The sequence below is a fragment of the Guillardia theta genome (assembly GCF_000315625.1).
Source record: "Guillardia theta CCMP2712 unplaced genomic scaffold GUITHscaffold_49, whole genome shotgun sequence".
NCBI classification, from domain to species: Eukaryota; class Cryptophyceae; order Pyrenomonadales; family Geminigeraceae; genus Guillardia; species Guillardia theta.
Genome location: NW_005434625.1, coordinates 131,352 through 144,207, shown reverse-complemented (window position 1 = coordinate 144,207; position 12,856 = coordinate 131,352). Strand labels below are relative to the sequence as shown.

Here is a 12,856-nt window from a genome sequence, read left to right as displayed (position 1 = left end):
CCTCCTCGTCTCTCTCTCCTCTCTTCTCTCCTCTTCCTCCTCTCTTCTTCTCTTCTTCTTCTCTCTCTCTCTCTCTCCTCCTCTCTCTCTCCCCCCCCTCCTCCTCTCTCTTCTCTTTTCTTTCTCTCTCTCCTTCTCCTCTTCTCTCCCTCCCCTCTCTCTCTTACCATCTCTTCTTCTCTTTTCTTCTCTCTCTCCCTCTCCCAACTCCCTTTCTCTCTCTATATACATTTTTCCTTTCTTCACACCTTGGTGGTGCTGCTTATCTTTGTCTAAGCTACCCTCTTTTTGAGTTTCTATTATGAGTCTCTCCCCTCTTTTCTCTATGCTCCCTTGTGCTTGCCTGTTGCTTGCAGACTTTTGCTCTCTGCCAGGCAGATGAGCTATCAAAGGATTTCTATCTCCGATGTCTACTTCCCCTCGTCTCTTCTTCTCTTAGTCTCCCCTCTCAAGCGTCTCAAGCGTCAAATTGTCGAATGATGACAAGGTAAGGTATAAGGAGCACAACTTTTCTCTTTCATTCCAGCCTTCATACTCCTCGTTCCTCCTTCTTATGTCATTGTTTCTCCTCTCCTTCGATTTGCTCAATACTTGCAAACCATCTAAGTCTACAACCTGCTGAGGACTCTTATCATGTTGCAGTGGGTCCCTTCGGTCCCCATCCTCTCTGCTCGAACCCGTGTCGCCTGATAAACCGGTCGCACCACCCCTTGGTGGCGTGAAACCCCAGCAATCCAAGCTCCCTTCCCACCTCCTCCGCCCTCCTGCGTATTTCCAGTCTCCACTGCGACTCCCGCTGGTTGGCCTCCACGTACTCGTGCAGCCTGCGCTCGAGTTCCTCGTTGTGCGACCTCGCGCAGCTGCTCTGCGACGCCTCGACCCCCATCCTCTCTATCGACCTCAGCCTCGCCACGCTGTCTGGTCGCAGAATCTTGGAGATGGCAGACTTGCTCTTTCCGAAGCGAGCAGCAAGGACGGACTGCGGGGTGCGATTGAGCTCGAAGTCGCTGACGATTGCGAGCTTCTCGGCGATAGAGAGCTTAGTCTTGCTGCGGCAGGAGATGCTATGCTTTGCTCGGCGGGCGTCACTCCAGCATCCGGAGCTTGACATGGTTGATGATTGCGTAGAGATGTCAGCTGAAGTTTCTGCAGACTGACTGGACCAGACCGACGAGGAGCACGAGCCTTGGAGCCCCACTTCCTCGGATGAAATTGCTGGAAGAGGATTTAAAAAGTGATCCAAGGAATAATCCATGACCGCCTCGTCCTCGGTCCATACTGATACGAACGGCAATGTTTCTATCTCTGCCTTGTTCATCTCATCTTGTCCAGGTCTTTCGTATTGATCCAGCTGTTGGGTTGATGAATACAAATCGAGAGCAATGGAAGCAGCCTCGTTCAATCGCAGGTGATCGCCATGCATCTGAGCGAAGAAGAGGTGATGCTGGGGCGTCGGGGCAGCAGACGGAAAGAGGTGGTTGCAGAGAGAGGGGTGGTGGTGAGGCACATCAACAATTTAACTTTCGTACCCGTCCATTCGAGACTTCTCTTTACATACTCAAGTGGGTGGGGGTACTCTGGGGGGGGGGGGGGAGTACGGTCATGGTTTTTTTTTAGTGAGGGCCGGTTCAAGTAGCACATCAGCGTGACTAAGGCAAGATCCGGCCCGGGGCCCGGGGCCCGCCGGGAGCCTCGCCGAGCAGTGAAAACAGAAGAACCGCAAGACACCGGCGGAGGTTTCAAGGACTCCGATATCTGCCTTTACTCATCTGCCTTTACTCATCTGCCTTTACTCATCTGCCTTTACTCATCTGCCTTTACTCATCTGCCTTTACTCCTCTGCCTTTACTTATTTGAGCTAAACTTGCAGTACTCAAGTGCTGGGGGATCCCAGCAGAAATGGCACGTGCGGCGCAGGCTGTCGCCTCAAGTAGCCAGAAGTGGAAGGAAGGAAGAGCGAGGGCGAGAGAGCGAGGGAGGAGAAGAGCGAGGGAGGAGGAGAGCGAGGGAGGAGGAGAGCGAGGGAGGAGGAGAGCGAGGGAGGAGGAGAGCGAGGGAGGAGGAGAGCGAGGGAGGAGAAGAGCGAGGGAGGAGAAGAGCGAGGGAGGAGGAGAGCGAGGGAGGAGGAGAGCGAGGGAGGAGGAGAGCGAAGGAAAAGGTAGCAGGAAAGAGCGAGAGGGCAATGAAGAAGTACGAGCAAGTATCTGAGAAGAGAGGGATAGCCAGGAGGAAACGGCTAAGAGAGGGATAGCACGGAGGAGGGCAGGAGGGTAAGGGTGATGCATCCAACTACGTGAAACACATGGTACTGATACGGCTTCAAGTTGCAGTGGACATATCCGGGGTCGTTGCGAGCAAACGAGAGCATATCTTTGCACATCGTGCTTGGTCTTGCTGTTTCCATCTACTTCCTCGTTTTCCGTGGAGGATTATATGAAGGTCTGAAAAGATCTCTGTACGTCACAGGAAGGATGGAAAGAGCGAAGCAGGTTGTGCATATTGATCCTTGTCTCTGTTCGTCGCCTCGCCGCACCTCGCATCAACTTATTTCTCCCCTCCCTTCAGCTCCTGTTCGCTTATCTCGTTGTCTCTCCTCGCACCTCTCTTCTGCCATGTACTTTGTCGTTCCCCCCCCTCTCGCTCTCCTCTCCTCCGCCCTGTTTCTTGCACGTCGCAATATTTGTTTTGATACAAATGTCACATCCTCAATTTTATCTTCATACTGATTTCTTTGTATGCTAGCACGTGGTACAACATGGTATAACGACGTATATTGATTCCAAGCTGTGATCATTTGCCACAGGCAAAGATGTCCCAGATGGCAAACAATTCAGAAAATCTGTGTGAATGATTCGAAGTTGATTGTGATTGCTTATCCGGCATGCCAGGAGCTTCCGTCAAAATTTGCTCCAGGGCACAAGACAATGGTGAGAGAAGGAGTGGAGAGCTCAGGGAGGAAGCGAGGAAGGAGGAGGACAGGAGGCGGGGAACCTTGAGGGGAAAGTTGCGGGTCTGATGCCTCTTGTAATACAGGAAGGGTTTGGGAAATCAACACCGGAAGAGATCAAAAGGAAAAAGAAGGAGAAGCAGGTTGTTCCAGGTCGTACCTGTCTATCTTACGCTGCTTCAGGAAAGGAAACATCAGCAAGCGATGAGGGAGGAAAGGAACAGGCTGAAACGTCAGCGCGAGCAGGGACTTGACGCGATCGATGACGGTGAGATCTAGGACGATTGGAGATGAATGGATGGGGAGAGGTTGATGTTGATGTTGACTTCATGAGAAACCTTGGAACATTTGTGTCATTGCTGATTGCACTCTCAGCATCTCGCCCGATAAAGACTCCTCGCAAGGATGGTGATGATGTCAGCTCACAAGCTGCAGAACGACGTGAGGAAGACAAGCATATGCAATGACTTTCCTAACATTGTCGTTGCGGGTTTACAGCAAATAGACGTGAAAAGAAGAACGTGACTTTGCTTTGAATTGTTTTGCCTTGAGTGAGCCTGTGGCAAGGCAAATCTGTCAGAAGAGGATAGGAGAAGAAATGAATTCCGGTTTGCTGACTCCGAAGATTTGTTAGTCTCCATGAAATATTGTTGCAGGAATAAGTTGAATTGTTGTATGAGGAATGCAGACTTCAAGAAAGCGATTGAAGTGACAATATGACTTGTGTCTCATGTGTTGATGACGATGTTCTGACCAGATCGTCAAGGACATGGAAACAGAAAACTTTACACTTGATCAGCAGCAGTAGACAATACAAGTTTCTTACTGATTCTTTGACACTCTTGATACTGTATAGATACGCTCAAATGTTCAACCTGTGCGCTTCTTCTGGAGAGGATGACTGGAAGGTGAGAGATATTGGTGAATTCTATCTACTGAGGGATATTAGTGAATTCTATCTACTGAGAGATATTGGTGAATTCTATCTACTGAATGTTACCTGGTCTTGTTATAATGTTTCCTTGCCCTGTTGTGAGATTTCTTTGTCCTGATTCTCCATGTTTTGGCATTCTGCTTTTCCGCCCATCGTTTTTCTTTCATTGCATGTATTCATTTTTTCTCGATGGGTCTTCAGGAAGGCGAGAAGATGCTTGACAAGTTGAACCGGGAAATGAGAGAAAGCAAACTGACAGAGGTGTGTCTCTGTCTTGTCTTGTCTTGTCTTCCATCACCAGACCTCTAACGACGAAAAGAACTTGGCGTCCGGCATCGTCAAGTTTTGTTCGTGTACAGGTGACAGAGCATGATGTCCTGTTGTGAAGGATATTTATTCCTCCTCCGGTCGCTCCAGGCAAACACAAAGAAGCTCTTGAAACTTGGACGCGAATGGTGGAGGAGCGGGTGAATAGGAAGAGGTCAGCCTAGGGTTGTAGAATTACTTTGGTTGATCTTTTGATGTCGTGGAAGTCAAACATGATGCTGCTGTTGGTCTTGTTGTGATGTTCATGTGCACCTTGACTCTTATTATGATCTCCACTCAATCAGCATCTCAGGCGAACTTACGGGCCGCTATTTGCGCTTCTCAGCGACGGCAGGTGAGCAAGGGAGTGATTATGATAAGGACCAATGCAACAAACAGAGACATGGAAGCGATGTTCGACGTGTACAAGGACTCGCAGACTGAGGTAAGCACAGCGACGGTCTTATGGTGTGAGAGATGAGAGGTGCTGGCAAGGACGTGGACCTCCTCGAAGAGGATTTCTTGAACATTATCAAGGTGATCTTGAAGTATCAAGATGCATACCTCACCTCTCATCGAAGGCTTGTGTAGCAACTAAAAAGACAAAGCGCATCTTTGAAGTAAGGAGAAGATTGACAGACAGAGAAACCTCGTTTCCTCGTCTTGTCTCTCTGTGCTGCTGACTTCGATGTCTAGGTGTTGGAAGCAATGATGGAGCTTATCTACTCCCTCCAACCTGAAACTCTTCAATCTCTCAAGGTTCTCTCTCTGCATCTTGCGATTCTTCACCAACTTGTGCTTGCAGCAAGTTTTTGAATCGATGGACCGAAGGTATGTTTGTTTTCATCTACCTCCCTTGAATGCTCTCCGACCTCTGACTGGCTTCACAGATGTAAATTCACTCACATTAACGACCCGAAGGTGAGGCGTAGATCAGGCTCGATAATAAAAAGATGAAGATGAAGATGAAGATGAAGATGAAGGAATAAGTGACGCTCTTGCTCCAGGGATTTTGTCCTGAATGCAAGAAAAATCTTATTTCTCTGGATCTCACCAAGGTACATGATAACCATCTCATTGGGAAGATTTCAGTGATGACAATTATGGATGATGATGGAGATGATGATGAATATCATGGAAAATGACGAAGAAGATGGCGATTAAGAAGAAGATGATGATGGAGATGATGTTGATTAGGAAGAGGACTTCGGTGATGGTGATGGTGGTGGTGATGATGATGAGCATTGCCCACTCCTTCCTTTTCATTCCCCCCATTGCATTTCCTCTTGCCCTGCCCCCCCCTGCTCTCCTGAGCTTCGAGTATCTCATTCTTCCGCCCCCTACTCGTCTCCCTCACATCCCCTCACCATCTCTCTTTTCTTCCCTCTCCTCTTCTTCCGCTTGTTTTTCCCGACTAGGACATGCTACTCGCCCTCATCAGTTGGTTTCAGGATGAGTTGTCGCAGCTCTGTGACCAAATTAATTCGCTCGCTCGAGTTGGAGATGCTCAGGTGAGCATCTGACAGGAGGAGAGACGAAGAGAAATGAAGTTACCGCTAGTCCGCTGCCTTCGATGCTTTCAAGAGCTGGCTTAACAGATCGGTGAGCTGACATGTACACTACGATGATGGGGATGATAATGATGATTGTGACAAGAATGATAACAATGACGATGGTGGTGGTGGTGGAGAGGATGATGAGGATGTATAATGATTACGATGATACCGATACGATGATGGAGATGATGATAGAAATGTTAAAATTTATCGACCTTGATTTCATTGTTACGTCAGAGTCTCCCGGATGTGATCATCGATGGAGCCAACGTGGGATATTACAGGTGGAGCAACAGGAGAGAGAGGGCAGAGAAGAAACACGACGAGAGATAACGAAAGACATCGAGCATGACTATGGATTACAGCTTGCGACCAGATCAAGGAGAAAAGCTCAGCTACATGCAGGTATTTGATTGGATCGAGGAGGCTGGTGGGGTTGTGTGAACAAACAACCAGGTCGACAAGATCGTTCAATGGTTCAAGGAGAGGAAGATGAAGCCTCTGCTTGTCATGCACTCGGTGATCTCAACCCTCGTCTGTAGAGTCTGAATCTCTTCCACAGCGCCATTTCCACAAAGACGCGCTCAAAGACAAAGTGAGTCGTCGGTACTTGACTGTCGTGCCCTCACTCGCGTCTCAGCCGCAAGAAGCTTCGGTTGTGCAAAGGTGGAGAGATGAGAAGATTCTTTACTCAACCCCTCCCAAGGTTGGTGCAGATGCTGATGGGAGCGAGGATGGAGGAGGCCATGGAGGAGGCAGTAGAGAGTAGATGGGAGACGGACCTTCTTCCTGTTTTAAAGTTGATGGCGTGACAGATGAACGATGATTGGTTCTGGTTGTATGCTGGAGCATGGTGTTCAAAGCAGAAAGGTCAACTGAGATCATTTGTTGATCGCACTGAAAGTTGCTCAGGAAAAGTTTTCATTGTCAGCAACGATCAGATGCGAGATCATCATTTCCAGGCATCTAGTTTGTGATTGTTGTCTGATCTTGTCTTGTCCTTCTCGTTCTGCAGGCTCTCTCTTTCAGTTCTCATCTTTGTCGTGTCTTGTTGTCTTATTCTTGTTCTTCGTTTTTTCGTGTGTTTCACTCGAGAACTTCTGAACAACACGCAGATGTTGTCGTCAAAACGCTTCTTGAAGTGGAGAGAGAGGTTCCTTTTCTCAGGGCACATGCTCTGCCCTCCTTGCGTCTTCTTTTGCGTCCTCACTCACAGTCTGCAGGCATTGGGTCAACTTTCACTTCGACGAACGTCATGGTGAGCAGGAGCGCTGCTCCATCAGACCGACTGACTGGTCGCAGGCGCCTCTGACCCCGTCCTGGCGTTCCCCTCGGACTACTCCTACCGCATGCAGCCGCGGCAAGACGATCAAGTGACGGATCTTCACTGCTGCTGCTCCTGACGCCTGTGATGCAGGCGATGTGGCATTTTCCGTCGGCCACCAAACAGTCAGACTGGCTCTGCTGCGCAATCTGAGCAGGAGGAGGAGGAGAGGAGATATCTATCGCAGCCTCGTGAATGAATTCTGAGCGATCACATCGATCTTGTCGTCAGCCTGTTGTTCCTTCCTCCTCCTCCTCCTCCCCTAGGTTGACAATCCCGTAGGGGTTCCTCCCTGGGAGGAGGTGCAGGCAGCAGTGCTGGAGCAGCAGGACCGACAGGGTCAGGCTGGTACCCCCCAGCACTCCAGCAGCAAGCGCGTAACCCTGAGCTGGAGCTGGCGAAGTCTGCATGTGAGACCAATGGAGACACCAGCAAGCGAAGATGGAGAAGAGGAGGAGGAAGAAGCTCGAGGCATGGCAAGAGCACAAAGGATAGGAGAGCTGGCGCCGAGCCAGACACGCTGCAAGACAGACGAGGGAAGTCAGGATGGAGCACGTGACGCTGGCGGCTATGACGGCAGTGACATCCCAGAGCTCCAAACCTTTAGACATGCTGCAGATGCATGACAACTTCAACCACCTGCGACACCAACGTGACACCAGCATCCTCAATCCTCTCAACGAGCTAAGAGAAGATACTCCTCTCATCTAGCTAAGAGAAGATACTCCTCTCATCTAGCTAAGAGAAGATACTCCTCTCATCTAGCTAAGAGAAGATACTCCTCTCATCTAGCTAAGAGAAGATACTCCTCTCATCTAGCTAAGAGAAGATACTCCTCTCATCTAGCTAAGAGAAGATACTCCTCTCATCTAGCTAAGAGAAGATACTCCTCTCATCTAGCTAAGAGAAGATACTCCTCTCATCTAGCTAAGAGAAGATACTCCTCTCAACTATCTCCCTCACATCGCTTGTCCTCCTCCCTTCCTCTCCCTCTCCTCTCATTCTATTTTCGATCATGGGGATCATGAAATGTTCTTCGCCGTTACTGCCGTTATCTGTGGGGCGAGACAGGAGAGCAAGCAAGCAACGCCTCACATGCAGCAGATAAGTGAGCGATGCAAGACAAGGGTGAGAGAGACACGCGCGAGCTTGTGGCTGATTCATACTTGACGCTTCTTCATTCACATTCATACTTGACGCTTCTTCATTCATACTTGACGCTTCTTCATTCATACTTGACGCTTCTTCATTCACATTCATACTTGACGCTTCTTCATTCATACTTCATGCTTCTTCATTTTGACGCGCATATGAAATCATTGATATCTCATCCCCATCATGTATGCTCCTTGCGCCGGCACCTCGCACATCGAACTTTCCTTCATCTCATCTGCTTGCCTCGCATGCCGGGACCCTGCTGAACAAACAAGCAGGAAACTCAAGAGACATGCGGCCGATAGGGTGAGGGAGAGGAAAGGAAAGCTTCGTCCTAAGCAGGAGTGCATTAAACTACTGACGGACCCAGCAGACTCAACCTCCTCCGCCAGTCTTGCAGACCGCCTGATACCCTGACGTCTCGCTATGTCAGCAGGAACAACGAGGGACGATCGAACACCATGATCATTGAGAAGCGACGAGTTACAAGAACAGCCGCAGTCAAACCCCCCGCACTTGTCGATAACCTGAGGGGATTGAACGACAAGACGCTCAACGCAAGGAGCCAACCTGTTCTCCTTCCAATTGTTTCCTCATCCACTCAGATGTCACATCATACAGACTTTTCTTCGTGCCCCCAATAGTCACCTACGACAAGTTCAGTTGGTGTCGACGATGATTAGTAGCCACTTGTTGCGTCCAGAAAGTCTTTCCCTCAGAGATGCAGTGTCTGCAGCAAGAGCGTCAAGATCAAATCAAGTGAAAGAGGCAGGCCTGATACCCATAACAAGAATAAGCAAAAGATGCAACATGAGAGACGTTCAGGCGCATCATGGCTTGTTGCACTCTTTGACGGAACTTGTTCAACAGGTTAATTGGTACGTGGATTAAACACACGATCGAACCCTCTCAACGTACGCAAGTTGATCAGCATCATATGGTGGTGAAACACCAGTGTTGGAACGTATCTGAAAACTGAGAGCATCAAAGTAAGAAGCAAGTTATCTCGCAAGGTCATCTCTGCCTGTCGTACTGAGATGCTGCCACCAAGAACGGAAGGTCGATGGTCGGAGCTCTGTACTGAAAGATGCGGTGAGAAAAATCTAGTTTATCCTCCTTGTACTTCTCCGAACAAGCACTTGAACTGCTCGCTCTCCTTGGTGTAGATGGAGGCACACCGAGTACCCATTCTGCAAGAAGGTCAAACGAAGAGCCGTGGAACAGCAGGAGCGGGATCTGTCTTAGATGTTCACATCTGCTCCCTCCTCGTCTCACCGGGATTGCGCGTTTGTCATCTTGAAGACAGCAGCAGTCTGAGTTTGAAAGGAAACAGCTCCCGCGTCGAGAGGCTCCATATCCACCCACATCGGCGAATCAAAGAATCCGGCGATCTAGTTGCTCCATGTGAGCCCAGAGAGGCGAGGACATGAACGACATGGCGGAGACGAGTGAAGGAGGCGAGGGGGGGTCAGCAGGGACAAGCAGGGTCGGCTTACCTTGACTCCTTGAGGAATAAACTCAGGGAGGTACTCCAAGTTGAACATCGCTCCTCTACGCTTGACCTTAGCCCTTCTTTCTCCTCTCCTCCCCTCCCTCACCTCCCTCCTGCAGAGCAGCCCCCGAATATCAACGTGTGCCCCTTGCTCAGCCCATGAGCCCGAGAAATCTCCTTGAGAGTTGCTCTGATCAGCTCCTGCCTACACCAAAGCCACGTTAAGCACCCCTCTGCTGCTGCTGCTGCTGCTGCTGCTGCTGCTGCTGCTGCTGCTGCTTCTCCTGATCTCCTGTGCCGTGTGGTAGATTCCCTCTCCATTCACCTCGACCTCCATGTGCTCTTACCCGCGGAAATGCCAGCCATAAGTTGCGTCTGATGCTTGTGCGTCTCCAACATACGCATCTGACGAGCAGTACGGTACATACACCTGCATGAGGAGCAGGAAAACGAGAAATGACGATGACGATTGTAATCAGAAGATGGAGGTCGTTGTGATGTCGATGGTGATGATGGCGGTGGAGATGATGGAGATGATGGAGATGAGGATGAAGGTGAGCGGGAAGAGGAAAAGGATCAGGAGAGTCAGAAAATGATAGCAGCATCTTTTTGCTAAAACCTTGTTGGCTGTTGCAAGGGGTGAAATTGTTGGATCCGCACTTAAGATCTGAAATATTGACATCGTCATCGCAATTTCCATCTATCCTTCTTGTTCATCATCATCATCATCATCATCATCATCATCATCATCATCATCATCATCATCATCATCTCCATCATCTCCATAATCATCATTTTCAGCATCACGCTCGCAGTGTCGATTCTACTGTCAATCTCACCCCATCTACTTCTCTTTCCTCTGGAAATTGTTTGCTGCATCATCATAAGGAGCTCAAACCTCGCGAGTCATCGCAACCTTGACATGAGAGAAGGGCTCGTTGAGTATCTCGAAGCACAGGACGTCTCGTCCCAACACCATCCTCCTCCCATCAGGAACACCAACCACATGTCAGTCCTCGCCATGGCTCCTCCTCGACTGAGACCTCCACGTCATGTAATCTGCACTTCACATGCAGGCAGCATACCTGCTAGCAGGAGCGAAGTAGTACGCCCCCCTGACCCATCGTTGCATCGAGCGAGGGGGTAGACCAACAAGTCCAAGTTGATCCTCTTGAGCGTCTGCGTAGACGCAGCTCTCCTCTCCTCCTGCTCAGCCTCAACTCAACATCCTCCTACTCCCCCTCCCTTGACAAGCACCTCGGGGAGTTTCACTTGCAGGGAAGAGACAACCTGCTCAAAACCCGACGCTCACGACGAGAAATCGCGCAAGGATGATAGGAGGATCAGGGAAATTACCATGCAGTACAGGAGACTAACTCGCCATGCTTGTTGCATCTCGGTAGCAAGGAGGAGGAGGAAAGGGGGCGAGGGCAACGGGTTGAGCACAGACGCGTGCGAGCTGATAGCAGCAAACGCAAGGGGCAGGAATGAGGCAGAGGGTTGACCAAAAGGAATTGAGGGAGAAAAGCTCGGAAACGAGGGAGGCGAAGAGAGAGGCGGGGAGGGAGGGAGGGAGGGTAGAAGTTGAGGGGCGTGCAGTGTGATCGAGGAGAAGGATGGGGATGGGGGGTGAGAGCAAGAGAGGAATGTGAAGCAAGGATCAGGAAACAGAGAGCGAGGGGAAGGCGTGAGGGGGTAAGAGGAAGCAGAAGCAAGAGAAAATGAGGGAAAGAAGCAGGTGGGAGGGGAGGCCTCGGTAGTGTGACTGCAAGGGAAAGGGGAAACACTAGAGGGAAATGAGAGCGAGTTTAAGTTGCGATCGTGAGGTGGTTGGCCATCGGCCTTCATTCAGTTTCTCTTTCCTCTCGTACAAAGGTTGAGGAAGGGTGGACGGCGCGTAAGAAAACATGCTGCAGATGAGAGGTCTGATGTAATTTCTGATGTAATCAACGGCGTCACTGTGAAGCTAGTCTGATGGAGGCTCGCCTTGGTGGCCGTGCTTCCTTCAAGGATGACAGCACATGATGGCGTCCGATCGGTTGTCAGTGCGTTGATACTTCCTGTACCGCCTGTATTGAAGAATGCAATGATAATGAGTATAAAGAGCTTGGAGGTCAACTGATTCAAATCCAAACAAACATAGACCACTCAGAAACTCACCTGTGTGACATTTCAGAAGAGGTTGATGTGACTCGGCGCGGTTGGGAATGCACACCAGCCATGAGAAAGATGAAGATAGGACAAAATAAGGAGATCAAGGAAGAGGGACGGGTCACTGACGCATAGGATGCATTCTGCTAACTTGACTTGGACTGAGTGCAAGTGTGTACGTTCCTCAAAATCCTAGACCAGGCACGATTGAAAGGAGACTATTTACATACACAGAAAGAATATCGTTGTTATCTACATGGCTTGTCCTAGAGACAGCTCGTGTGTGTTGTTTGTGTGTGTTTCCAGCACTCATCCCTTCCTCTGGTCCAGATCGATCGAACACGGCACCATCGCGAGGTCATAGCTCATCATGGCTGGGCTGTAATCGAAGGACACTCGCATCTCTGAATCAGAGATTTCGAGATCTTTCTCGGGAGAGTTCCTTCCGCTGTTCACCTGCGACATCTCTTTGATCTTGTCGTACTGTTGTCTTGCCCTCGCTAGCGACAGGATGTTGCACTGGTCGGTGGGGTATAGAATGATCTCAATGCAGCTGTACGGGCAGTTGAGGCATTTCCGTACACAGACAATAATGTCCTCGGAGCCTACGGGGCGAGGAAGGCAGAGGAAGATCGGATTGCAAGACTTCTCCACTATCTTCGCGGCATCGTAAAGCTTGGCTCCAGCATTGGGCCAATCCAGGGTTCTCAGCATCCTTCCTGTGATCCTTGACGAAGATCTGCTAAGCAAAGCAGTTCCAGGGCCATCGATGCTCGTGACAAAGAAGGGGTCACGCGGCTCTACTACAATTCGGCCCTTTCGGACGGCATGGTCCGATGCGATCTTCTCTATGTATTGTTCCACCCCTAGCTCCAGCATTGTTTGATGTTCGGCGAGTACGCTTGTCATGAGGTCTTGTATGTTTTCGGACGCGATAGCAACTGCCGTCCTCAGGTAGTAGGAAACAAGATGATCTCAATCAGCAATAATC

The 12,856-nt window shown here is 49.9% G+C and overlaps 4 protein-coding genes across 4 annotated transcripts; 1 reads left to right on the top strand and 3 right to left on the bottom strand.

The window, feature by feature from the left end:
- Positions 1-631: 631 nt before the first annotated feature.
- On the bottom strand, positions 632-1,423 carry GUITHDRAFT_110992 (hypothetical protein; the record flags this gene model as incomplete). Its single annotated transcript, XM_005829869.1, has 1 exon — positions 632-1,423. The coding sequence occupies one exon, from the start codon at positions 1,421-1,423 to the stop codon at positions 632-634; it is 792 nt and encodes a 263-aa protein (XP_005829926.1).
- A 1,312-nt stretch (positions 1,424-2,735) lies between these two features.
- On the top strand, positions 2,736-7,220 carry GUITHDRAFT_110991 (hypothetical protein; the record flags this gene model as incomplete). The annotated part of the gene is made up of 34 exons (XM_005829868.1): positions 2,736-2,748; positions 2,804-2,841; positions 2,889-2,927; positions 3,034-3,090; positions 3,131-3,215; positions 3,323-3,388; positions 3,446-3,468; positions 3,515-3,555; positions 3,604-3,655; positions 3,705-3,751; positions 3,804-3,855; positions 4,083-4,142; positions 4,183-4,240; positions 4,299-4,348; positions 4,543-4,632; positions 4,683-4,724; positions 4,769-4,807; positions 4,884-4,946; positions 4,993-5,018; positions 5,078-5,108; positions 5,195-5,245; positions 5,606-5,698; positions 5,748-5,789; positions 5,981-6,027; positions 6,109-6,148; positions 6,200-6,262; positions 6,306-6,338; positions 6,384-6,409; positions 6,450-6,501; positions 6,559-6,613; positions 6,656-6,716; positions 6,967-7,001; positions 7,046-7,116; positions 7,161-7,220. The coding sequence occupies 34 exons, from the start codon at positions 2,736-2,738 to the stop codon at positions 7,218-7,220; spliced, it is 1,701 nt and encodes a 566-aa protein (XP_005829925.1).
- A 1,650-nt stretch (positions 7,221-8,870) lies between these two features.
- GUITHDRAFT_110990 (hypothetical protein) lies at positions 8,871-10,080 on the bottom strand (the record flags this gene model as incomplete). The annotated part of the gene is made up of 9 exons (XM_005829867.1): positions 8,871-8,952; positions 9,004-9,080; positions 9,128-9,197; positions 9,256-9,302; positions 9,346-9,412; positions 9,498-9,613; positions 9,719-9,773; positions 9,821-9,919; positions 10,040-10,080. 9 exons carry the CDS (start codon positions 10,078-10,080, stop codon positions 8,871-8,873), a joined length of 654 nt encoding a protein of 217 aa, XP_005829924.1.
- A 2,094-nt stretch (positions 10,081-12,174) lies between these two features.
- On the bottom strand, positions 12,175-12,774 carry GUITHDRAFT_140812 (hypothetical protein; the record flags this gene model as incomplete). Its single annotated transcript, XM_005829866.1, has 1 exon — positions 12,175-12,774. One exon carries the CDS (start codon positions 12,772-12,774, stop codon positions 12,175-12,177), a length of 600 nt encoding a protein of 199 aa, XP_005829923.1.
- Between the last annotated feature and the right edge of the window lie 82 nt (positions 12,775-12,856).